Genomic DNA, 24,662 nt, shown 5'->3' with positions numbered 1-24,662 from the left:
CACTGGCCTGGAACTCATACACTAGGGCATGCAGGCTGACCAGTGAACCCCAGGGATCCACCTGTGCGATTCCACAGCACTGAAATAACAAGTATAATTCACCAGCCCTGGATTTATAAGTGTAGGATTTGGAGAGTGAACTGAGATTCATAAGCCCTTTACCAACTGAATCATCTCCCTCCCTCTCTTTAAATGTTGATGTTTAAAGTACTATTCTTTTATTACATGTATATGTGCATGTCTGCGTATAGTTATGTGGCTGTGTGCTGCTGCACACATCAAGAGTTTAAAGTTTACTGCCTGTATTGTCCTTGGCTGGTGCCTTAGTTTGAGCGGGACTCCTGGGCCCAAATCTGCCTATCATAATGTTCTACTTGTAGGTTTCTAGGACCCTCTGGATCCTTCTACTTTGCTATTCTCCCATGCTTCTCTCATCTAGAGTCCCAATAGGATGTCCTCCCCTCTGTCCCAGTTTCCTGGTATGTGAAGGCTTCTACAGAAGACCTTTACTTACCTACAAGTCTTTTTAGGTGCCATTTGTCATCTGTGCCTGCTCTGAAATGGATGTAGTTTGCACATTTCTCAGCGTAACTTGGCAATATTGCCCAGTAAGGACACACAGATGTAAAACCTGCCTGACTACTGCAATGGTGATCAAACACCCACAGGCTGCTGAGGTTCTTGACTATTTTGCGGGGGGCGGGTCCTTTAAAGGAAGCTTTGAACACAGATCAACCACAGAGCAATGAGAAATCCCAGTTTAACAAAGGCTGACCAGTTTCTCAAAGACTGAGACTGAATGTAAGCCATTTTAATACAACACTGAGAAAGAAAATTCCACATCATTAATGCTTTTTTTTTTTTTTTTTTTTTTTTTTTTTTTAAATCACAGTGGTACTTGGAAACATTATCTTTCCTTGAGGTTTTTGAAAATATATAAAGTAGAACAGTAAGTTCCAGTCTTGAGCGGCCAGCTATTTTTTACATTCCGGGCTTATTCTGAGCACAGTCAGACTCCTGTCCAAAGCTTAGCCTTTGTAGGAAGCACTGCCGAGAGCTGGCCTCAGTGGTGTTTTCTTGCCCTGAATTAGTTGATTCTCAAAAGAAAGGGAGATTCTTAAGCTCTGAGCCAGCTTCGCTATTAATAGCCAGTGTAGCTGTGGCTTAGTGTGGAGCTGGGTCAAAATGCTCAAGGATGGCGTCTGCTTGCTCTTCCTTCCAGCCAGTGTGGGCAGCAAGGACCATATTGCTGTCTCAGGCCTGCAAGGCTGATGAGACAGACCTTTCCTCCGTCTCCGTGGCAAAATTTCTTTGGCCAAAGCAAGTGGAAAACTTAGGCTGCCCTCCAAGTATCTGAGGTGAATGAGTATTTTTCTGCCCCAAGTACTTGAAAAGCTACTTTAGTTTCACTCTATCTGGACACTTTAGTTTCACTCTATCTGGACACTGATCTTTTTGCCTTTATATGTTTATCTTTTGCCAAGGTTTCCATCTCTCTCTTTCTCTCTGTCTGTCTGTCTCTCTCTTTCTCTCTGTCTCTCTATCTGCCTCTGTCTCTCTCTCTGTTTGCCTCTCTCTCCTCTGTCTCTCTTTCTCTGTCTGCCTCTGTCTCTCTCTCTCTCTGCCTCTGTCTATCTCTGTCTGCCTCTCTCTCCTCTCCCTCTGTCTGTCTGCCTCTCTCTGTGTCTCCTTCTGTCTGTCTCTCTCTGTCTCTCTGTCTCTCTCTCTCTCTGCCTCCTTCTCTTTCTATCTGCCTCTGTCTCTCTCTGTCTGCCTTTCTCTCCTCTCTTTCTGTCTGTCTGTCTCTGTCTCTCTCTCTGCTTGCATACATGTGTATGCACACCCACAGCATGAAGTTTCACTAATACCTGCATGTCACATTTGATATGTGTTACATGAAATTTTTGTGCCCGTTCTTCCTAGCTTTTTAATGATGAAACTGATTTAGTTCCTTTAATTAATTTCAGCCTCCTGTGATTTAATAATAATTTTAATATAAATCCATACTTGCTTATTTAATAATGTTAAATCAGACATAAGACAATCTTGAAGTCAAGTGGATATTTATGTCAAATACCATAGAAATTTAATTATTTTTTTTACTTAGATCAAAGAATTTTTATAAAACTTAAAAGATTTTGAGCCCTATTGCCTTCACATATATACACGGTTATCGATTTTTCCATTTAAAATCCTAAATAACCAGAAAATCAGTACCGTGCCTTTTTCCTAATGAGTACTTGGATGGTTTAATTTGGTTGTCATGTTGACAAGACGTAGAGTCCTGGCTACAGAGCCTCAGAGATTGCCTGGGAAGGTTTATCTAGACTAGGCTGTTGAGGTATGAGTTCTCCTTTAACTGAAGGAAGAAGCATCCCACGTTAACTGAGCATCCCACCTTAGCTGAGCATCCCACGTTAGCTGAGCATCCCACCTTAGCTGAGCATCCCACCTTAACTGAGCATCCCACCTTAACTGAGCATCCCACCTTAGCTGAGCATCCCACCTTAACTGAGCATCCCACGTTAACTGAGCATCCCACGTTAACTGAGCATCCCACGTTAACTGAGCATCCCACCTTAGCTGAGCATCCCACCTTAGCTGAGCATCCCACGTTAGCTGAGCATCCCATGTTAGCTGAGCATCCCACCTTAGCTGAGCATCCCACGTTAACTGAGCATCCCACGTTAGCTGAGCACCAGCATCCATCCATCTCTTCTTCCTGGCTGTGGAGGCATGATGACCAGCTGCCTCCTGCTCCTACCAGTATGTCTTTCATGTTTGATAGTATGACTTTTCCACCATGATAAAGTGTATCCCGGAACTCTTGCTTTTTTTAAAAAAGGCATTTTTGGTGCAGCAAATAGAAAAGTAACTGATAACAAATAAGTTTGTATTTACTCACCCCCACCTCTCTCAAGATATTCCCAAGGATGGCTCTCAAACCTCACTCATTCACTTGATGACGCAACCTGAAATGCCCTATCGGTTTGCAGCTTAGGTTCTTCAGGGCTTGGTCTTGAAGGCTACTTAGGTTGTTTCCAGGCTTCAGCCTTATAAATGAAGATGCTATGAACACTTGTATACATATATTTATATATCTACATGCTTGTCTTCTGATCCTGTTCACTTATAATATCATGCATATTTTATGTCCAAACAAACTTTTATGCCCATGGGATAAACACTTAAGAGTGTGGTGGCCAGATCATGTGGTGAGAACACCCATGTTCTTGGAGTCACTGACTTCTGCACAGCTGCTCACTTGACAGTTCCTGCACTGAGATGTGAACGATTCGGTCTCTGCATCGTTTTAAAATTGTAGCCATTTTGATGAGTCTGCAGTGATATTTCACTGGATTTCCAATTTGAGTTTCCTTCGTGGCTCATCATGTGAGACACTTTTCATATGCATATTTATAATCTCTACATGTTCTCATCAGTCAGATGTCTCTTCACATCTCTTGTCCAGTATCATATTGGGTCATTTGGTTTCATAGGCAATGAACTGTGTCTACGAGTCTTGATATAGCCTATGTTACCAGGCGTACTGCATTGTTGTATTGGACCTCTATTGCTGTACAACAAATGATCCCCAAGCCCAGTAGCTTAAAGATGAGAAACATTCCTGTCTCTCTCAGCATTGTTGGATGAATCATTCTTCAATGTCTGAGATGAATGGTTCTTGATCACTTTCTCTTGGAAGTTGAAGGCTACAATCAAGATGCCAACAACAGTCTTATGCCCGAGATGGCTCACTCCAATCCCTAATAAATTAGCGTAGGGTATTGGGGAAGTGCATTTCCTCCTCTTGTGGACTTCTCCAAGAGGCTGCTGATAGCTCCTTCTGATGTGTAAGCCTTCAGCCCTGAGACTGAGACATGCTGACTCCGGAGGAGGTGTAGTGATGTGTGGATGTGATTGCCCACTGATCCTGAAACATCACTTCTGAGGACTCACAGAGCAAGCAAGCATGGCAGAGTTTACATGGAGGTTGCTGAGCGAGGAAACAAGGGTCACTGGAGGCCATCTTGTGGGCCACCCTCCCCAGTCATCTTGTTGTTGTCATTATCAAATAACCTACTGTCCATATTTTGTAGTGTCTTTGTAAAAAAAGATTCTTTTTACTGGTATTATTACTGCATCTAATTTTAGTTTTCTGAAGTTCAATTTAATTTTACCTAGTTTTTCGAGCCGGGTGTGGTGGCGCACACCTTTAATCCCAGCACTTGGGAGGCAGAGGCAGCCAGATCGCTGTGAGTTTGAGGCCAGCCTGGTCAACAAAGTGAGTCCAGGATAGCTAAGGCTACACAGAGAAACCCTGTCTCGAAAAACCAAACCAAAAAAAAACAACCAAACAAACAAAAAACAAAAAACAAAACAAAAACAAACTAATTTTACCTATTTTTTAAAATTCTTTTTTAATTTAATTTTTATTTTTAAAAATTTATTCACTTTATATCCCAATCATAGCCATTCCGTCACTTCCTCCTAGTCCCACCTTCCCTCCCTTTCCCCCCTTTGTTCCCCTCCCCTAGTCCTCAGAGAGGGGGAGCCCTTCTCCCCTACCAACTCACCCCAGCCTATCAAGTTTCATCATGACTGCCTGCATCCACTTCTATTGTGGTATGAGAAGGCATCCTGCCAAGTGGAAGTGATCAAAGTGCAGGCAACAGAGTCCACTGTCTGGGACAGCCCCTGCTCTCCTTCCTAGGGAACCAGTATGGAGACTGAGCTGTCTATTGGCTACATCTGAGTGGTGGGCCTAGGACTTCTCTATGCATGGTCCTTTGGTGCATCAGTCTCCACCAGTCCCCCAGGGGACCTAGATTTGTTGGCTCTGTTGGTCATTTCTGTGGCATTCCTGTCCTCTCTGGATCCTTCTATCTCCCCACTCTTCCACAGGACTCCCTGTGCTCTGCCCAAAGCTTGGCTGTGAGGCTCACCTTCTGCTTAAACATGGGAGACCCTAGTTGTCCTTGATCTTTTCAATATTGTCCACATCATCTCTTGGAATTTGTTTCTCTCCACTTTTGCTTAATTTTTTCCCTGTTAATTCCATTGAAAAATAAGAATTCCCCACTACATCCTCAATGTCTTTTAAAAAATGTTTGAGTTTTGTTCTAGCGGTATTTGAAAGGCTGGAGTCAAAGTTCTCAATTTAAGCCATCCTCCTGTTTCAGCTCCCAAAGAAGCTAAGCCCAGAAATGCGTGCCACGGATTCTGCTACATATTAAATGCCTTTATGTTTTTTTAATGACTTACTTTTGATTCTCTATGTCAAAATATGGTTTTACAAGATGTAACCTCTAGCTTTCTAATCAATCCCTCATCTGTCACTGAGGTGCTGCCTCATTCACCTATTGGATTTTTTATGATAAATATTTCTAAATTAAATTATTTAAAATCATAATTTACTCACATTACACCAGTATTGTAATCCCCTCACTCTTATCTTCCTGTTTCACTATCTCCACCTCCAATCTATTGCCCTCCCCTAGACCTCTGACAGGTGTGTGTGAGGGTGTCCTCCTTCCTGCATTGTCTGACCACAGCCTATCAGGTCTCATCCAGACAGTCTGCGCCCTACTACTCTGTGTTCCCACAGAGCCTCTCCACCAAGGGGCAGTGATCAAATCCTGGGCACCAGAAATCTTGCCAGAGGCAGCACCTTGCTTCCCCCAATTCCCCATATGGAGAAGAATGAGCTGTCCATTGGCTACAGTCGATCAGTGGGTCTAGGTCCTCTGCTTGCATTGTTCCTGGTTGGTGTGTCAGTCTGTGAAGGCGACCCCATGGGTTTGCCTTGATAGTCTCCTTGTAGAGCTCTTGACAACCCCTGCCCATCCTTCCATCCTCTATCTCCTCTATACAACTAATGGCTCTTCTCCCAGAGTCTGGCTGCAAGTCACAGTATCTGTCCCGATCTAACCCAAGGAGGCTAACTATACCCAGGAAAGGACAGGAAATAAATAACCACACACCCACAAATCCAAAAGAAGGGACACACACACACACACACACACACACACACACACACACACACACACTTTGCCACCACCAAAATAAAAATAATAGGAACTAACAACCACTGGTCATTAATATCTCTTAACATCAATGAACTCAACTCCCCTAGTAAAAAGACACAGACTAACAGAATAGATGCAAAAAACAGGACCCATCATTCTTCTGCATACAAGAAACATACTTCAGCAATAAAGATAGATATTACCTCATAGTAAAGGGATGGAGAACTGTATTCTAAGCACACAGACCCAAGACACAAGCTGGAGTAGCCTTTCTAGTATCTAATTAAATATACTTTCAACCAAAAGTAATCAGAAGAGGTATTATACTCATCAAAGGAAATATATACCAAGATGATGTCTCAATTCTGAACATCTATGCCTCAAATACAGGAGCACCTACGTTCATAAAAGAAACATTACTAAAGCTTAAATCACACATCGAACCTCACTATTAATGTAATAGTGGGAGACTTCAACACCCCACTTTCCCCAACAGACAGATCAAGACAGAAACTAAATGGAGAAACAATTGACGTTTTCTTTTATTTTCAATGATTGTGTTTTCATATTTAAAGGAGCTTCCTCCCTCTCCTATGCACTGAATATTTATACTTTATCATTTTGAGCCATTTGACTCTGAATGCTTTTATAACTTCAGCATGATATTTTAACTTCTGCTTTAATCACTATACTCTGAACTCTGGCCTTGAGTTGTATTGCTTTTCATTTTTTTTCTTGACTCTCTCATTGTCACATGTTTCCTTAGCTACTTGATGTCCCTATTTTACATAATTTCATATTTCACTTATCAGTTTGTTGTGGTCATTAGAGAGCTGAGTAGAATACTCTCTGTCTCAGTGAGACTAAGGTTTTTGTCTTGCCAGACTTTACCCACCTCTTGAATTTTATGTATTGACTTCTGGGACCACACTATTTGAAGCACAAAGCCACTTGTAGAGATAATTGCTATTCCTGCATAAACCTTAGCAGGGATATTTCCAACATAGACAGACAGAAAACAGACAGACCTAATAGAAAAGGCAACTTTAAGAAGTGAAAACTCCAATTCTGTATGAGCTTGTGTAGAGCATGTGGATCAGATCCTGAACAATCTTTTTCTGGTCTCTTCCTTGAGCAACTTTATGTAGAATTGGTGCTTAAATACATTTAAGTTCTGTAGTTTTTACAGAAGCTCTGGTTTGATAAAAGATGAAGTCCCATGACTAAATACTGGGCCTATTTTGATGAGCTGCTTTGAGTCAACTCTGGTGCTGTTTTCCTTGCCTCTTAGGTCTAACTGTTATGTAGCAGGACATGTTTCTCTGAGCAGAACATTCCATGTCATAGATCTGATGTTACATTCTCCTGCATTGTTTGTGTGGAGGCTCCTACAGTTTGGATGTAGTCTGTGTGGGTCCCTGAGGCTTTATGCATGGGAAGTTTGTTTTCCTGGTGGTGGACCCTTTACAAAACTAGGCTTAGTGTGAGGTCCCTGAGGGTGCTCCTTTCTGTTTGCTTTGATGTTAGTCTCACCATATGGGTTAGGCATGCAGATGAGTGAGATGATGTGTGTGTTATTTTCCATGTTATATGTGCCTTTCAGTGTTCAGGAGAGCTGAGCCAGTGACAGCATCATGCTTCCAACATTGTAAACCATGGTCTATATAAAACTCCTTTCTGTATACACTATGGTACTTCTGGTTTTGTGTTGCGGCAATGATAAATGGACCTACAGAAAGGTATTTAGATGTAATTGATTTTCTCCATTCTAAAATTAATTTAAAATAAAAATAAGAGGCGTGCTCTATTCTTTGTTACATAGTACATTCATAAAGCTTCATAGATACACCCACTCACTCATTGTAGTTACAAGTGCATGCAAATACATACACATGCAAATGTACACAAGTTGTGGGGCACGAACATTTTCTGCTCTGCATTCATTTCCTTCAAGCAAATACTGGGTGAAAATATCCATATGTTTGGGCTACAGATAGAACCCACTCTGTAAAGTACTTGGGGCACAAACATGAAGACTGATGTCAATTTCTGGGACCTCTCTAAGAGTCCAGGAGTAGTGGAACACCGTTATAATCCCAGAGATGAGAAAGCAGACAGGTAGATCCCTGGGACCTGTTGACCAACCAGTCTAGCCTAAGTGGAGATTCCCAAGTCAGTGAGAGACTGTCTCAAAAAACAAGGGAGATGGTTTCTGACCAAAAATGCTTCCAAAGCGTTATTAAGTAAGATAAGGATTATTTGAATCCATCAAATGGCACTAAGCGACTATCAGATGGATGGGCTATACAGTATGACCCACTGACTGAAGAATGACTTACAGCCAAGGCAGGTGGAGCAAGGGACATGTGATTTCATCATGCTGCCCAGAAGAATATGGTATTTAAAGTCTATTACATGCTTATATATGAAGTTATCCAGTTAACACATTTAGAACATATTGACCTTGGGTAGCTGAGACTACAGAAAGCAAAACTTCAGGTAACAGTGGACTGCCACATTCCACTATGCTTTGAGAAATGGGTGCTTGTTATTAAAATGTAGAGTGCATGCTGGTGTTCCAAATGCAGCTTTCAGCCTATGTCAAACAAGCTGGCATGGAACCCACAGAGATCCACCTGCCTCTGCCTCCCAACTGATGAAACCAAAGGCATGTGCCAACATGCCTGACTCAAATTTACATTCTAAGCATGCCTTTTTTTTTTCATTACATGAAGTTTATTAGTTTTGTTTCTTTTTACTTTTCCATGAAATGAGTAGTTGCACAGCTTATGCCTTCCTCGCCAAGATGCAAAAGTACAATTAGATGGATATGTCAATAAAAGCATCATCAGTATTACCCGGCGCAATCCAGAGAAGTGTTTATCCCTTCATTCTCTCATGCAAACATATGAAGCCTTTACAGGGTCTACAGTGTCTACCCTGTGGTATAAACTAGCTCTGAAGCGCTTAGTCTGCCTACTTCTTGGTATGTGCAATAGAAGCCTGCCTGCTGCCGGAATGGCTGCAACTGAGGAGATTGCATGTAGCAAGCAGCACCACCCATTCCCTGACGTGGCATCTGACCACTGTCAGAGCCTTAATTCTGCACCATGTGTTTCCTGAGTGCTCTTGCTAGGCTCTTGCCAGGCACGTTTCTACCTAGAAGCAAATATTGCTGTAGAAAAAAAAAAACATTTCTGTTTTAAATGTCCATATATTACCTATTATAGCATCCTTTTATTAGTTTCAGGCATTTAAAAATATGCAGAATGGGTGATTATTCTTTACTAAGCATGTGCACATAAAACACCTTCCGCTGTGTATGGTGAGTATTACCACAATGAGCTCTTGGTGATCATGGGGACACTGGTGTACGTGCACTGTAACATGAGCCCTCGGGTAACCCCCATTCTTACTTTTCTGATAGATAAGTAGTTTTAATCACATCCTTGTTTAGGGCTCTGCTGACAATGGACTTGTAGCTAGTGTCTGGGTAGAAAGGAAAGTAACACTTTCTTTGATAACTCTTGAAGGTAGTCAGCGTTTCAAATAGCAACACACTCTAAGCCGAAAGGCTGAACCCACATGAAGTCCTGCTAAGTTAGGATTGTGTGGACATGGGCTTTTCTTTAGTCATTTGCAGTAGACGATCCGTGTAATGAGTGACAAGTCCATGTAAATAAAGAAGTTTCAGGCAGGTCTTTGCTTCAGGAGACGGGGAGGGTTTTTTCAGCATTGTTTCATGTGGGCCTGAGTTTTCACTGTTCCAGATGGGAATTCAGGCGGGTGGGAGACTAGAGGATCATGTCCGTATGGACCTGGAAGAGCCACTCACTCTAAGAAGCTCCAACTATTCTTTTTAATAGTATTTGTCTCATTTTCAAAAAAGTCATACGAATTGGACACTTAAATAATAATATTAAAAGATGAAAAGAGCAAAATTTAAAAATTAATAATAACATATTAATAAAAAGGAGCCATATAATTTTCAAAGGCTTATGTAACTTACAAAATATTAGTCAAAACACATATGGATTTTATAGTAGACACCAATGTAGCTAAGCACAGGTTGATGTAAAGGTTCAAAGGAGAGCTCCTATATGGACAATCAGAGGAATTCTAAACTGATTAATACTTGAGCAGGCCTTGGATGATGCTAAAATTTGGGCAGCAAATGGTATAGAAAGAACATTGGAGGAGTGCTGAACATAGAATGCATGTGAAAGGAGTGAGGCACTTTGTGGGCTGCTGTGTCTTGAAGTTGGTTATGAGCAATGTGAACACGTTGGACTGAAAGGTCGGCTGCCAGTGCACAAATGCCTCCAGAATTTAGCTAAGAGGAATGCCTTCCTTGTACAGGCCGTGAAAACAGTGACTGAAGGGACACAGGTATCTCTCTTTTCAAGTCGTCCTCCTCCACAGCAGAGGGACAAAGAGAACACATCTGCCACACACATGTAACCCATCATATTCTCCATTACATCACCTGTGCCAGCAAAAGCAGTAGTGCGAGGTAAATGATAAACAGCAACGTGCTACTGCCTCAATCATTTTAATTCAAAGACAGTCAGGATGAATACATCACATTTATGGTTAACGTAAATAGTGCCCAACAAATTTTTCCCAATTAAACTAAACGGTAATTGTACTATAGCACACACTGACAAGCATTAGCAGGAAATGAGCTTGGTGCATGCTTAGCTTTAAACACGGTCAGGAAGAGGCTTGTGGTAAAGCTTCCGAAAAGCCACAGTCAGCGACACAAGCAGAATTAGTGCTTTTACTACTTGTCCGGCATAAGCCCTTCTGAGTTGTGTGGAGGAAGCCAAAAACACTTCTGGGGGCATGGAACTGAGCTATAAACACGAGAAGATTTGAATGTCCAGAGTTACCAGGAGACTGTTCAAACTACGCCCGTCAAAATACCTTTGGGTTTCTTCTCATTTGAATTGTTGGCAACCCTTACCTCTTACAACGAGGTCAGCCGAAGCCGACGAGTTGTCCACGATTGTCTGTGCGGTGCACGTGTATCTCCCAGCGTGTTTCAGCTGGGCATTGCGGATGAGCAGTTCCCCGTTGGCATCGAGCTACGAGCAAAAGCATCAAGCATTCAGTCAGTGCATTTCCATTAACCACACAGCATTTAGGATATGGAGGCACGCTGGTCCTGTGCTAGACCTGCCAAGTTCAGGTCTTCGTTTGGTTTCCGCTCTACCCTCAGCTTTCCAACTGAAAACTAAAGAAACCAAACTTCAGGCTGTTTTGTCTATGCTGATTTTGGCATTTCATAAGACAGCAACAGTGAGGGGAAGCCAAGGATGGAGCTGGTTTATTAGGACCATTTTTATTTTATTTTTTTGAGGCTATCATATAGTTATACCACTCATTCCCTCCTTCTTCTTCCTCCCCTTAAGTTCTCTCATGTACCCACCCCCTCTCCTTTAATTTCATGTCCTTTTTCACTAATTGTCATTGCACATATATGTGTATATACATCCATACATATTTTGAGATATAACCTATTTAATCCATATAATCTTACTTTGCTTCTTTTAAAGAAAAACATCAGCGTCTAAGAATCCTGGTGCTATCAATGTGAGTAAATAAGTGTTTCATGGCTGTGAACTCTTGAGTCAATTTTGGAAAGCTGAGTAAATTGGCAAAATTCAAGGGGTTCCACAATTCAACTTACAAAGATGCTAAAAGCTTACAGGAGTATCAAAATGAATAGTGAATCCAGTGGAATGTAACTTGTCAGCAAATTATAAATTACACAAGGATTTGTGTATTGGTCAAGACCATTCCCAGTATTAAGAATGTGTGTGTGTGTGTGTGTGTGTGTGTGTGTGTGTGTGTGTGTGTGTGTGTGTGTTTGAATTTGGGAAATTCAAATTTTCAATGGATTTTTGATTTTCCTATTAGCCACAGATAATTGTTTCCTATTCTAATCATAGAAATTTAGTTGGATTATGGGGTGATTCATGGCCTGGTTTGAGACTCTCATGTGAGTATTATTTATGTGAAATGTTAGGTTATTTCTTTGTAAGTTTGGTTTCTAATGAGCACACATGGAGTGGATGACCTACTCGGCCATAGGTTCTACCACACGCTGCAATCTCTGCTGCACTCCTCTTTAAGCCTGCGGATTTATAGTCTTTACTCAGCTGGTGAGGGGATGATTCAGAGCTACAAACAGGCTGGCCAGACTGGCTCATTGCTTGGGACAGAGCGTGAATATGACTGTGTAAAGGATACGGCAGCCTTACTGAGTAGTTAGCGATGCTCTTTCTCTGTAATGAAAGCTAGAATCTCTGCTCCTAAATTCCCTGTGTGAGAAAAAATACCATTCATGGTGTCATTTATTTAACCCTGCTAGGAATTGCCACAAATAATTAAAATAAAGCCCACAAACTTTTATGTCCTAAAGTAGTTATCAAATTTACATCCATTGGATTTTTGAAAAAAGTTCTACATCTTTGCAAATAATAATAGAGTATTCTATTAATTCTTTGAGATTTCCATACATTAATCAATTTGCATAAGTTTAAGCAAACTTGAATCAGCTCTGTCTTAAATATTAGAGCCTGTGTAGGCAGTGACAGGTGAGTTCATAATTCTAAGAACGTCAACACGTAGCCTTGTTGCTCTGTTTCTGGTGAAGGCATGGTGCTGACACTCCACGGCAGGAAAGCAAGGGAAGTGTCCATCTCCTTGCGAGCAGAGTGTGAATGCATGGAATATTTTCTAACACTTTCACAGAGGCAGACAGCACTTTCCATGTCCAGGAGAAGCTGTGGTTCTGGGTGGTTGACGGAACGCTTACGAAGCAACTGAAGACCGCGGGCCTCAGCACATTCTAGCCACAGATTAGATACGAATGCTCACTTGTTTTCCCTGGAAGCCGCAGCTTGGCTGAGTCACAGAAGTCTTCCCTTCAGACGGGGGGGGAGTTGAATCACATCCTGGAAACTGTGATAATAACAAAGCTCGGGAATATTCCAGCGTGTGTATGTGGTTGACCACTTAAGACGTCTCCCAAGTTGAAGTCAAAAGACTTTCAACAGGCAACTGCTCATGCCTTGCTTCCCCTCCACCATACACTGACTGTGTTAAATAAAGATTAAATGAAAATAATAAACAAGTTGACTCACAAGGAAACGAATAAGCAATGTGGTAAACACAAAGCTTGCCTTGTTTCTTTGAAATTGATAAGGCTGAGGAGAAGGCACGTTATTTAAAGCGTGGAGTTGGTAGAACAGAGCCTGAAATTATTAAATCTGTCTAATAAATTGCTATACGTGAAGCAAGACTTTTCTCTTCGCTTTTGGCTAGCTAGACAACAGTTACAACAGGCAGCCTTCCATGCTAACAGCATCCACAGGCTCCTCTAACGGCGGGAGGCACATCACAGGCAGCCTCCCATGTCGACAGTACTCCATGGCTCCTGTGACAACAGCAGAGGGCACATCACAGGCAGCCTCCCATGTCGACAGTACTCCATGGCTCCTGTGACAACAGCAGAGGGCACATCACAGGCAGCCTCCCATGCTAACAGCATCCACAGCTTTCTCTAGCTGCAGGAGCTCAATGGGAGCTGCGGGTGCCTGTGGAGCTGTTGAAGTGCTTTACAGGCACAAACACACTCTCAGCCGGAAGCCTGTGAGCAAGATACCTCTTTTCATCAACTCCAAGGCAATCTTTTTTATATTTGACAACTGGATCTAGCTTCCTTCCTTCCTATATAGAAGTTGGATGCCACAGATGTGATAGTAAATGCTTTTCCTTCTTAAATTTAAAACACGTGAAATGGATTTTACCCACGACATGAGCTTGTCACGGTAACTGCGGTCTCACTGGTTAGTGGTGCCTGCAGTGTTTCTTTTTCTCTAGCCGCACTCCATCTAGTGATGACGTCACAAGGTCAGCACTGCTTAGCACCCCAAGAATTTTTTACAACTGCACCTTCAATCTCAGAAGAGGGCCATCTTCGTTAACAAATACAAACTATAATTTCACATCCACAACTAACATTAATTCTCTAATAATCAAGTCCGAATCTATATCTTTGAATATGAAAACACTAAAGAAGGTGCGTCTTCAAACATTTAAATGCTCAGCTATATAAGGGAAGCTGTAATTACCAATGAGATCATTCAGGGTCTACCTGGGAATGTTGATGCAAAATAGACTGGTGACTCAAGAATTCAGCTTTGACCAATTGGCCCATTTTTTAAAGAAAAAAAAAAAAAACACAATGAGAAATCTGTTTGAGATCCCTGTTAAACATTTTTAATAAGTAAATGTATACCAAAATTTTGAACCCTTTTAGAGTTGAGGGAAAACTTGGATACGACTTAACACATATGGTTCCCATTAGCCTCAGAGTTCTCAGCATCTCGGTAGGAAGGAATGAAAGACGCCTCATAGATAGTATTCTTTGCCAGTCAGTAAATTGCAAACACACACACACACACACACACACACACACACACACACACACACACACACACTTTTCATAAGAGCAACCTCATTATTTTTATTACATATTGTTGTTCTTAATTATATTTTCTTGGGAAAAGTGATTCTGCTAAAATCTTTATATATATATTTGTGTGTGGTGTGTGGGTGTGTGTATGTGTGTGTGTGTGTGTGTGTGTGTTTGATCCTTAGAAGCCAGGAAGTAATATTGACAAGCATGACATATACCTGAAGCCATCACTGGCGCTTTCTGTCCACTTAGCCTCACCTATAGGCACCAGGCTCCAGGCAAATGAGAGACACAGTCTCGAAAATATTAAATGAAAATGGTGTATAGTGCCAGAGAAAAGACATCCAAAGTTGATCTCTGGCCTCCACATGCATACACACCATAAGTGAGCACATGTAGCCATAGCACTGGCAGTCCCTGTCACACACATATATTCCCACAACATATGCAAAAGAAGAAAGGCTTGTCCTGTATGTGCTTAACTTGATTAATTAGCACTGTCATCACCAATGTTTAAAGACTTGACTAGTGTGACTTGCTAAATAGCAGCTTGGGCTGCGCACAAGTCACTTTGTGAGTTCAGTTTCTTAAAGAAGCCAACTCAACTGTAAAGTACATCCCCCCCTGCACCCCCCCATGGGTTTGCTGCCAAGATAAAGAAAAAAAATGCAGCAGTAGTTCTGTGTAGATGATAGTCAGTGGAGTATTAACAGCAAGATGATTAGGCACACCACGTTTACCCAGAAGTAGTAGGGCTCAAGGCTCCAATTCTGTCTTTGATCTAATTGCATTGACTTTCTCCTCTGTTTCTCTCTGCTATCACTTAATTTTAGCCTTTCTCAGGATGATTGTAAAATCTCCTTTATTGACTCCATGATGTTTCTCTATAGCTCTGAGCAACCTTTATTTTCTTATTCAACAGAAAATAGAGAGCCAGTATATTTAAAACAATATAAATATCTAAATTTCTGCTTTATTCCTATTTGACTTTAATTCTTCTCTTTCTGTGCTCTCTCATGGTTGCCCAGAGGAAAGCTCTTGCTCAGAGTCAACAGTATGTTCTCTTTCTAGTAAAAAAAAAAAAAAAAAAAAAAAAAAAAAAAAAGTTCTATCTATTTTTTCACAAACTTCGGGAACTCCTTATTTTTAATAGCTGAGTAGTATTCCATAGTAAAAAAAAAAAAGTTGTTTCATAAATCCATACACTTTTTAATGACCTATTTCACAAAATTTATAGTTTTTTTTAAGAAAAAGAAAACTGCCTTAGAGAGAGAAATTTGTTTTTTTATGGTACAGTGTGATAATCACAGCCAACACACATTCTCACACCTGGAAACACAGAGACAGCTAATGCACATCCTCACACCTGCAACTACAGTCAATGCACATCCTCACACCTGCAACTACAGTCAATGCACATCCTCACACCTGCAACTACAGTCAATGCACATCCTCACACCTGCAACTACAGTCAATGCACATCCTCACACCTGCAACTACAGTCAATGCACATCCTCACACCTGCAACTACAGTCAATGCACATCCTCACACCTGCAACTACAGTCAATGCACATCCTCACACCTGCAACTACAGTCAATGCACATCCTCACACCTGCAAGCACAGTCAATGCACATCCTCACACCTACAAGCATAGTCAATGCACGTCCTCACACCTACAAGCACACAATCAATGCACATCCTCACATCTATAGTCACAGTCAATGTACATTCTCACACCTAATAGGCACATTCAATATCAATGCACATCCTCACACCTGCAAGCACAGTCAATGCACATCCTCACACCTGCAAGCACAGTCAATGCACATCCTCACACCTGCAAGCACAGTCAATGCACAGCCTCACACCTGCAAGCACAGTCAATGCACAGCCTCACACCTGCAAGCACAGTCAATGCACAGCCTCACACCTGCAAGCACAGTCAATGCACAGCCTCACACCTGCAAGCACAGTCAATGCACAGCCTCACACCTGCAAGCACAGTCAATGCACATCCTCACACCTGCAACTACAGTCAATGCACATCCTCACACCTGCAAGCACAGTCAATGCACAGCCTCACACCTGCAAGCACAGTCAATGCACAGCCTCACACCTGCAAGCACAGTCAATGCACAGCCTCACACCTGCAAGCACAGTCAATGCACGTCCTCACACCTGCAAGCACAGTCAATGCACAGCCTCACACCTGCAAGCACAGTCAATGCACATCCTCACACCTGCAACTACAGTCAATGCACATCCTCACACCTGCAACTACAGTCAATGCACATCCTCACACCTGCAACTACAGTCAATGCACATCCTCACACCTGCAACTACAGTCAATGCACATCCTCACACCTGCAACTACAGTCAATGCACATCCTCACACCTGCAACTACAGTCAATGCACATCCTCACACCTGCAACTACAGTCAATGCACATCCTCACACCTGCAACTACAGTCAATGCACATCCTCACACCTGCAACTACAGTCAATGCACATCCTCACACCTGCAACTACAGTCAATGCACATCCTCACACCTGCAAGCACAGTCAATGCACATCCTCACACCTACAAGCATAGTCAATGCACGTCCTCACACCTACAAGCACACAATCAATGCACATCCTCACATCTATAGTCACAGTCAATGTACATTCTCACACCTAATAGGCACATTCAATATCAATGCACATCCTCACACCTGCAAGCACAGTCAATGCACATCCTCACACCTGCAAGCACAGTCAATGCACATCCTCACACCTGCAAGCACAGTCAATGCACAGCCTCACACCTGCAAGCACAGTCAATGCACAGCCTCACACCTGCAAGCACAGTCAATGCACAGCCTCACACCTGCAAGCACAGTCAATGCACAGCCTCACACCTGCAAGCACAGTCAATGCACAGCCTCACACCTGCAAGCACAGTCAATGCACATCCTCACACCTGCAACTACAGTCAATGCACATCCTCACACCTGCAAGCACAGTCAATGCACAGCCTCACACCTGCAAGCACAGTCAATGCACAGCCTCACACCTGCAAGCACAGTCAATGCACAGCCTCACACCTGCAAGCACAGTCAATGCACGTCCTCACACCTGCAAGCACAGTCAATGCACAGCCTCACACCTGCAAGCACAGTCAATGCACATCCTCACACCTGCAAGCACAGTCAATGCACATCCTCACACCTGCAAACATATTGATAGCCAATGAGCATCCGCACACCTGCAAGCACACAGATTAAAAACTCACTCCCTGACAACCTGAAGGAGATGTTTGTGGATTACCATCGACTTCGTACTCACACCTGATGCTGTGCAGGCTTGACTTGCCTTACACTGCAGAGGGTAATAACAGTGTCTAAAGACTAAAGTAATTTGGATAATGTGAACATAAATGTGTCATTAATAAGATTTTAGAATAATATATGAGTTCAACAGCGCTGCCGTACAGTGTTTCCAGCAAGCAGACAATTATTTATGTAGACATAGACATTAGTATTGCATCCCAAAGAGAATGGATGACAAGTGCAGGGCAGCAGCAGGACACCAGCTTTTTAGCTTGTGTCTTTGGGCTTCTATCATCTCTCTAATCCTCAGTTTTCCTATCTCCGAAGTTGAGACATTCACATTCGCATCTACTTCACTGAATACTGGTAGAAGGAACAAATGTCAAATACATGGAAATCATTTAATCCTAAACTGAATAAACAATATTCAGCAGCTGCAAGGGGAGGGGCTCCTTTCCATTGCCCTCAGAAATGAAATACCTAGAATATTTCATCTCAAACTTGGCACCCAGTAAACTGATCGGTTATTTAAATTTTGAATATGTAATCTGTTAACAGAAAGGGAAAGAAAAAAAATACAACTTACAGAATTTTAAGATGGGCACGATTGCTCTATCGTAAAATTAATAAAAAATAGTCAACGAATACTGCTTTATTCTTTATCAAGCACTTCGTAAGCATTCCATTATCCTCATGAAAGTGCTATGAAGAAAATGTTTCTGGAAACCTAAAAGAGTAGCCTTTTGTAGGGTGGAAAGATGATGCGCAGAGAGGAAGGGTCACAGAAATAAAGGTGTAAAGTGGCCTAGTGCCACATGACACTGGACAGAACTACTGAAGAACTCAGATGGTATATCTGAATTTCAGGCAGACGTGTAGTGAGTTCTTACTAGATTGAACTTTCAACACTGTAGTAAAAATCAGGAAGATACACGGAGAGTCTATGTGCTTAATCAAGATAGTTACTATGACAATGAGTATACTTTCAAACAAGTGAAGGAAAGTATTCAAAGCAGTTGCTAAAAATTAGGCAGCTGTGAGGCAGGCAGGTGACTCAGTGAGTAAAGGCACCGGGCACATAAGCCTGATGAGCCTAGTTTGTTCCCTAGAACCCACATAAACAGCCAGATGCAACGGTGAGCCTCTGTAATCCATGTATTCTTACAGTGAGATGGCGGACAGACAAAGAACTGGACAGAAGCTAGATGGCCAGCTAGCGTGTAGTATGCAGTGCACCAGAGAAAACAAAGAGGGATTGCGCCTTAAGGTGGAAGGTGACTCACTCCTCAGTGGTTTCTCCTGACATCCACATGGGTGTCACAGCATGTGTGTTTCCAAACCCACAAACATACATACAAAAAATAAAATTCTATAAAATTATGTAGCAATTCAAATATATAATTTTGGAAAAAAATAATTTTGCACATCATTTGCCACCATGAGTGAAGGATACATAAAAAGATACATACATAGATGAAGTATACAGTATTTATGAATACATATATATGTTTATGGGTACATATATAATATTGATAGATAATCTCAAGATCTTTCTAGATTAAAAAGTGTTATAACATAAATTGTAATTAAAATTAATTATAGTTGTATGTTTACTTTCAGAGAATAAGCGTCTGTTAAATTAGAAATTAGAAATAGTAGTAATCTTTAAATGAATGAGCCATGGAAATATCTAATTATTTGCTACCAAACCTCAACATAACAAAATAATGCAGATGAATGCTTTAATTGATTATTGTATTACACCACTAATTTAAACTGCTAACTTGTTAATATTTTATCTACACATGAATTTGGTTCAAGCACAAATGAAACATTTTCTAGGCATTACATAAAGCATATTATTCAGTGACTTTTAACTAGGTAAATGAGGAAATAAATAACAAAAGTAATGTATAGTAAGACCAGTAGTGAAAGAAGGACAGTGCTATTTCTCCTTTTTTGAATCTGTTTTATTTCAGTGACATTAATTCTTAAAGAATTGAACAGTAATACCTTGTTAATTTTTTTCCTAAAAATCATGGGACTCTACAGAGAAAAGAATTACAGTGAAATTTAGCCTTGCATATAATCTTACGTGTATTAGTAAATATGAAGAGATGCATTTGTTTCATTTCATCAAGGTATATGCTTAAGTTAGTCTAGCCTCTGAGTCCTCAAACTTTAGGCAAGGATGCCATTTAGTGGTCAAAACTGGAAATAGCAAGCTGAAATCAAATATGCTTTTTTAAAGTCCCTAGGCTCCCTTGTTTGTCCCTTTTCTATTTCTTTTTTTCCCATTTGTCCTTTTCCCCTATTTTTCATATAGTGGGTATTTACGTCAAATAACACAGGGTAATTATTATTTTAAAGAATATACCTAGGTTCTAAATGTGAACTTTCACCTCCTTAATTAGGGTAATTTATGCCCCCAATTCTATTTATGCAGGCTTCCCTGAAGGTACTAAATATGCTTTATAATCTGTTTCTCATCTTTCCAGATGGTAGTTCTGAAATTATCCAATTTATGACACCAAGGATTAATTGAAGTCAACTTTGGTTCTCTTTTTAAGTAACATATCTGTTTATCTTACTCTTTTCCTAAAAAAAAAAAAATCAATAAAAACTGTGGCACTTGTCTTTCAAAAAGGATCTATCCTGTAAAGAATTACTAAATTTATAAAGATCACGGTGCAAATGTCACTAATGATGGGCAAATCTAAATTAAGAGAATCATAAAAGTTTCAGATTTGTAAGATCAAAGTATAAAACCTGTGGTTCTGTATATATTATGTTAATTTTTAAATGTAGATCTGTCTCAGAAACCAAATTGGCAGATTTGCTATTGATTTATGGTCATGGCTAGTCCCAGTAAATTGTAAATGACTGGATATTACAGTGAACATGCAGGGGCATATACATTGACACTGAGGGAGTTGTAGCTGTGTATCTATATTGAAATGACCCCTTCTGGTTAAAGAAAATTTTACTCAACTTGAAGAAGAATCCCTAGGCAAGTGATCTATAGGCACTTGTCAATCAGAAGCATAATGTTATTCTAATTTATAAATATCAATACAGATTTTATGTGATGTAAAAAATCTGAAATATCTCACTGTTTTGCTTTAAACTTATGTGTACATTAATGGCTGATTTTGCAATTAATGTTCTCTCTGAGACCCACCCCTGTCTTTTTCCCCTTTTGTTTTGTTTCTTGAGACTGAGACTCAGTTTGTAGCTCAGATTAGCATTCACGCTTAACAATCCAAGATTTTTTTTTACTCAGCAGAGGTTCAAGTCATATTTACCAGATCAGCATACTTTCACTTGTTGTTGTTGTTGCTTTTTGTTTTTTAAAATCATTTTTAAATGTCAAATAAGGATTTTACTATATTTTCATACGGATACATCACTGTATTTTGCTTATACTCCTCAACTACCCCTCTCTCTGTGTCTTACATCCCCTCACTCATCCCTTGCCATCCTCAACATATCTTCTTAACTAAGGGCATGTACTATATAGATACACAAGCTCCTAAGTAGTAACCTTTCCAGAAAGGAGAATGGCAGCCACTACTAGGGCCCATTTGTCCTCTGACAGTCTCAGAAGCTTATCAATTCCCCCAGTGATGTCCCCATAGGTGCCAATATCCCTGCATCACTTTCCAGCCTTCTCTTTACTCTCCAACTACAGTGTTAAATTACAAGGTTTATAGAATGTACAGTTTCCAATGCTTAGAATCAACCACTTAGCCCTTTTGAAACCACACAACAGTCTAAGTTCAAGCCTTAAAACACATGCATTTAATTGATTTGTTACCCTCACAGAATAAAATAATCATTATAACCTAGAGGAGGTTCAATTTTTTCCTGTGATTTAAATTAAAGTGAAATTGGTGGGATTTCTGATACAAATTTAGTAGGGTAAAGTTCACATCAACACAAGAATCATATAATTAGAAGAAAAATTAAATCTCGAGATCAGTAGATATTTGAGAATATTTCTACCAAATTCTCTAGCACTGTTCCTTTATAAGCGTTTCAGAGTACCATGATCAAATGTAAGAAAAAATGAAAAACTTTTTACATGGCTGCCACTGCATTAAAAATCTGAATTCTTATAAAATATTATGTTTCTGAATTTTAAGTTATTTGAGAGAGGGGGGAGGGAAGGAGGGAGGGAGGGAGAGAGTAAGCCACAGAACATGTTTCACCACGAACAGCTTCTGGGAGTCTGTACCCTCCTTCTGTTACATGGGTTCCAACAACTGAACTCAGCTGCACAGCCTTGGTGGTCTACTGACCTACTAAGCTTTTTCTCTGGCCCTTAAATAAAGTTTCAGTGCAGTCACATAAGAACTATTGGGATGATAATGAGATGAAATATAAAACACATACCATATAATTCCTCTGGTAATGAATATTTGTATTCTCTTTGTTAAAATCAATCACGTAGCCATTGAAGGACCAAACAAATGTAAGATCCAAGGCAGGATCAAAGGAGGCAGCACACTGCATGGTGGCATTTTCTCCAACAGTGATATCGGCATTTAATGGAGCCAAAATGATTCGTGTGGGATCTGTATGTTTTTAAAAGAAAAGTAAATCACAATTCAATAAAACATGAGACATCACATTATCTGGCATTGTAAAAGAATAAAACTTACCTTTGGAGGTCTAATCCTGCCAATCTGAGGACTGTGACCAAGTGTCTTCTCCTTTCCTCCGGGATGCTAATACCACCATGTGAGGACTTACATCAAATGCAGGCTAATCTCCCAGCTTGTACATCCTTCCATGTGGGCCCTAACACCATCTAAGGATGTGATGTATACAGAAAGCCTGCCCACTTCCCAACTAGCTCTTACCCCACCCTCCCTCTGGGAGCCCATCCTTGCCAATAGGACTTCAACTGAGCAACCGTGTGCCTCACCCTTAGTTCTCACTCCTTCTTCTCTGGTAAGCTAATCACTACTTTTAAGGAACATGTTCTTTCTATAGAGTGCCTGCTGATAAGGCCAGAAGCTGTCATTTCTCTCTCTCTCTCTCTCTCTCTCTCTCTCTCTCTCTCTCTCTCTCTCTCTCTCTCTCTCTCAGCTAAGCCCATACCTGACATCCCAATCTTCAATAAGCTCAGAGTTGCCCTAAGACTGGTCTTCATGTACCACTCAGCTCTTCCTAAACTTGACAATGGGGTTTAGAGGAGATAACAAATTTAGATTCCAAAGCCCACTCAAAAAAATGGTAAGATATTTATACTGAAAGATATAGCCAACAATATAATTACAGATCCCCCAAGGCCTATTACAAAGACAAAACAAAACAAAACAAAAAAACAAAAAACAAAAAAAAAAAGCAAGTACCAAAATTCAAGACAGCATGCCTTCCCCAAAAACTATTAAATCTGCATTCATGATATCAAATGAAAGCAACTTAGATGACAAGACAATTAATTAAAAAGAACAATTATGGCTATGAATATGGAGCTCAAATGGGACACAAATAATTGCTGAAATGAAAGTAAAACACAAACAGTTGAATAAATTAGGAGAACAAGATATATGAAACTATAATTCAATAGAGAGATATAAATGCTAAAGAAACCCCAAACCAAAATAAAACTTAAATGAAAACTTTAGTATGCCTAATGAAGATCTCAGTGGAAAGCCTCACTAACAAACTATATCTTAGCAGAAGATAGAATATCAGGGTTTGAAGGCAAGGAAGAGATGTTGCATCACTCAGTAAAATAAAATGATATCTTTTAAAAGACCCATAAACAAAAAATACACAGTCTTTGAGACAATATAAAAAGTGACTGTCCTCTGGAATACGTGACCCTCATGTTTGGGAGTTCACCTGTGCCTCTTGCAAAAATGATAATCTGGGCTTATTAACTGTTTATACAGAGTCATGAGACCAGCTAGGTATCTATCACTCCCTACCACCTGTTGTATACATCTCTGCCTTATTGCATGTCGCTCAGATGGGGACTATAGCATATAGCTAGAGAGACTGGGGTGGGGAGGCTTCATCCCAGCTATGGGAAGCCCTCACCCCCACTAGGTAAAGGTTGTCCAGGTACGGCCTGTTGGAGGAGGAGCACTCACATTCCTGTAAGCATCTTCTCACATATGCTCTTCAAATAATCCCACTAAGCTCATTAGGTCCCCCAGAGAGATCGATGGCAGAACCTTGTCTCAGTTTGTCATTAAGACCTTAGAAGGGGTATATGTGGTTTACATCTTCTCTGGAGAGGAATTTTAGTCAAAAGCAAAATCCTATAAATAACTCGTTTAAATGGAGAAGAAGAAATAGAAGTTAAAGGGGCAGAATATATTTTTAAAAGATTCATAGAAGAACATTTCTGAAATCCAGGGAAATTGATGATGACTTTGGTAAAAGAAGCATAGAAACAAATAAACAAAAGCTCAAATATTATCAAAAGAAATTATCCAAGTCATAAAGTAGTCAAAACTCTAAATGTACAGACGAGAGAAAGATTATTGAAAGATGAAGAGAGAAACACCACATCACATATCAGGGAACATCCATCATATCTGATGATGGTAATTTTTCAGTGAAGATTGTAAACACTAAAACTCACAGGCTGATGTCCTACAGGTTCTGCAAGACCACAGATGCTAACCCAGATACTTATAGCCACTAAGATGTTTGCTCATGGTTGAAGGAAAAAGAAAAGCTTTCCATGATAAAAGCAGACTAAAGAATATGTTATCATCAAGCCACCTCTAATGAGGATAGTGGAGGAATACATCAGATTGAAGAAAAAATAAGCATATCTAAGAAGTTCAAGGAAAATAAACAATGTTA

General features: G+C 40.5%; 1 protein-coding gene across 1 annotated transcript in view; it reads right to left on the bottom strand.

Moving 5' to 3' along the window:
- The window catches only part of Cntn1 (contactin 1), a 137,949-nt gene that overhangs the window by 68,238 nt on the left and 45,049 nt on the right, over window positions 1-24,662 (bottom strand). Inside the window, exons 16-17 of the mRNA XM_051159379.1 lie at window positions 22,227-22,408; window positions 10,996-11,116 (exon numbers count right to left, since the gene is read on the bottom strand). Of these exons, the coding sequence (XP_051015336.1) occupies window positions 10,996-11,116; window positions 22,227-22,408 (303 nt within the window). The remainder of the gene's footprint in view (window positions 1-10,995; window positions 11,117-22,226; window positions 22,409-24,662) is intronic.

Source organism: Acomys russatus, chromosome 17 (assembly GCF_903995435.1).
Source record: "Acomys russatus chromosome 17, mAcoRus1.1, whole genome shotgun sequence".
Classification (NCBI taxonomy): domain Eukaryota; kingdom Metazoa; phylum Chordata; class Mammalia; order Rodentia; family Muridae; genus Acomys; species Acomys russatus.
This window is presented reverse-complemented; position numbering and strand designations above follow the sequence as displayed.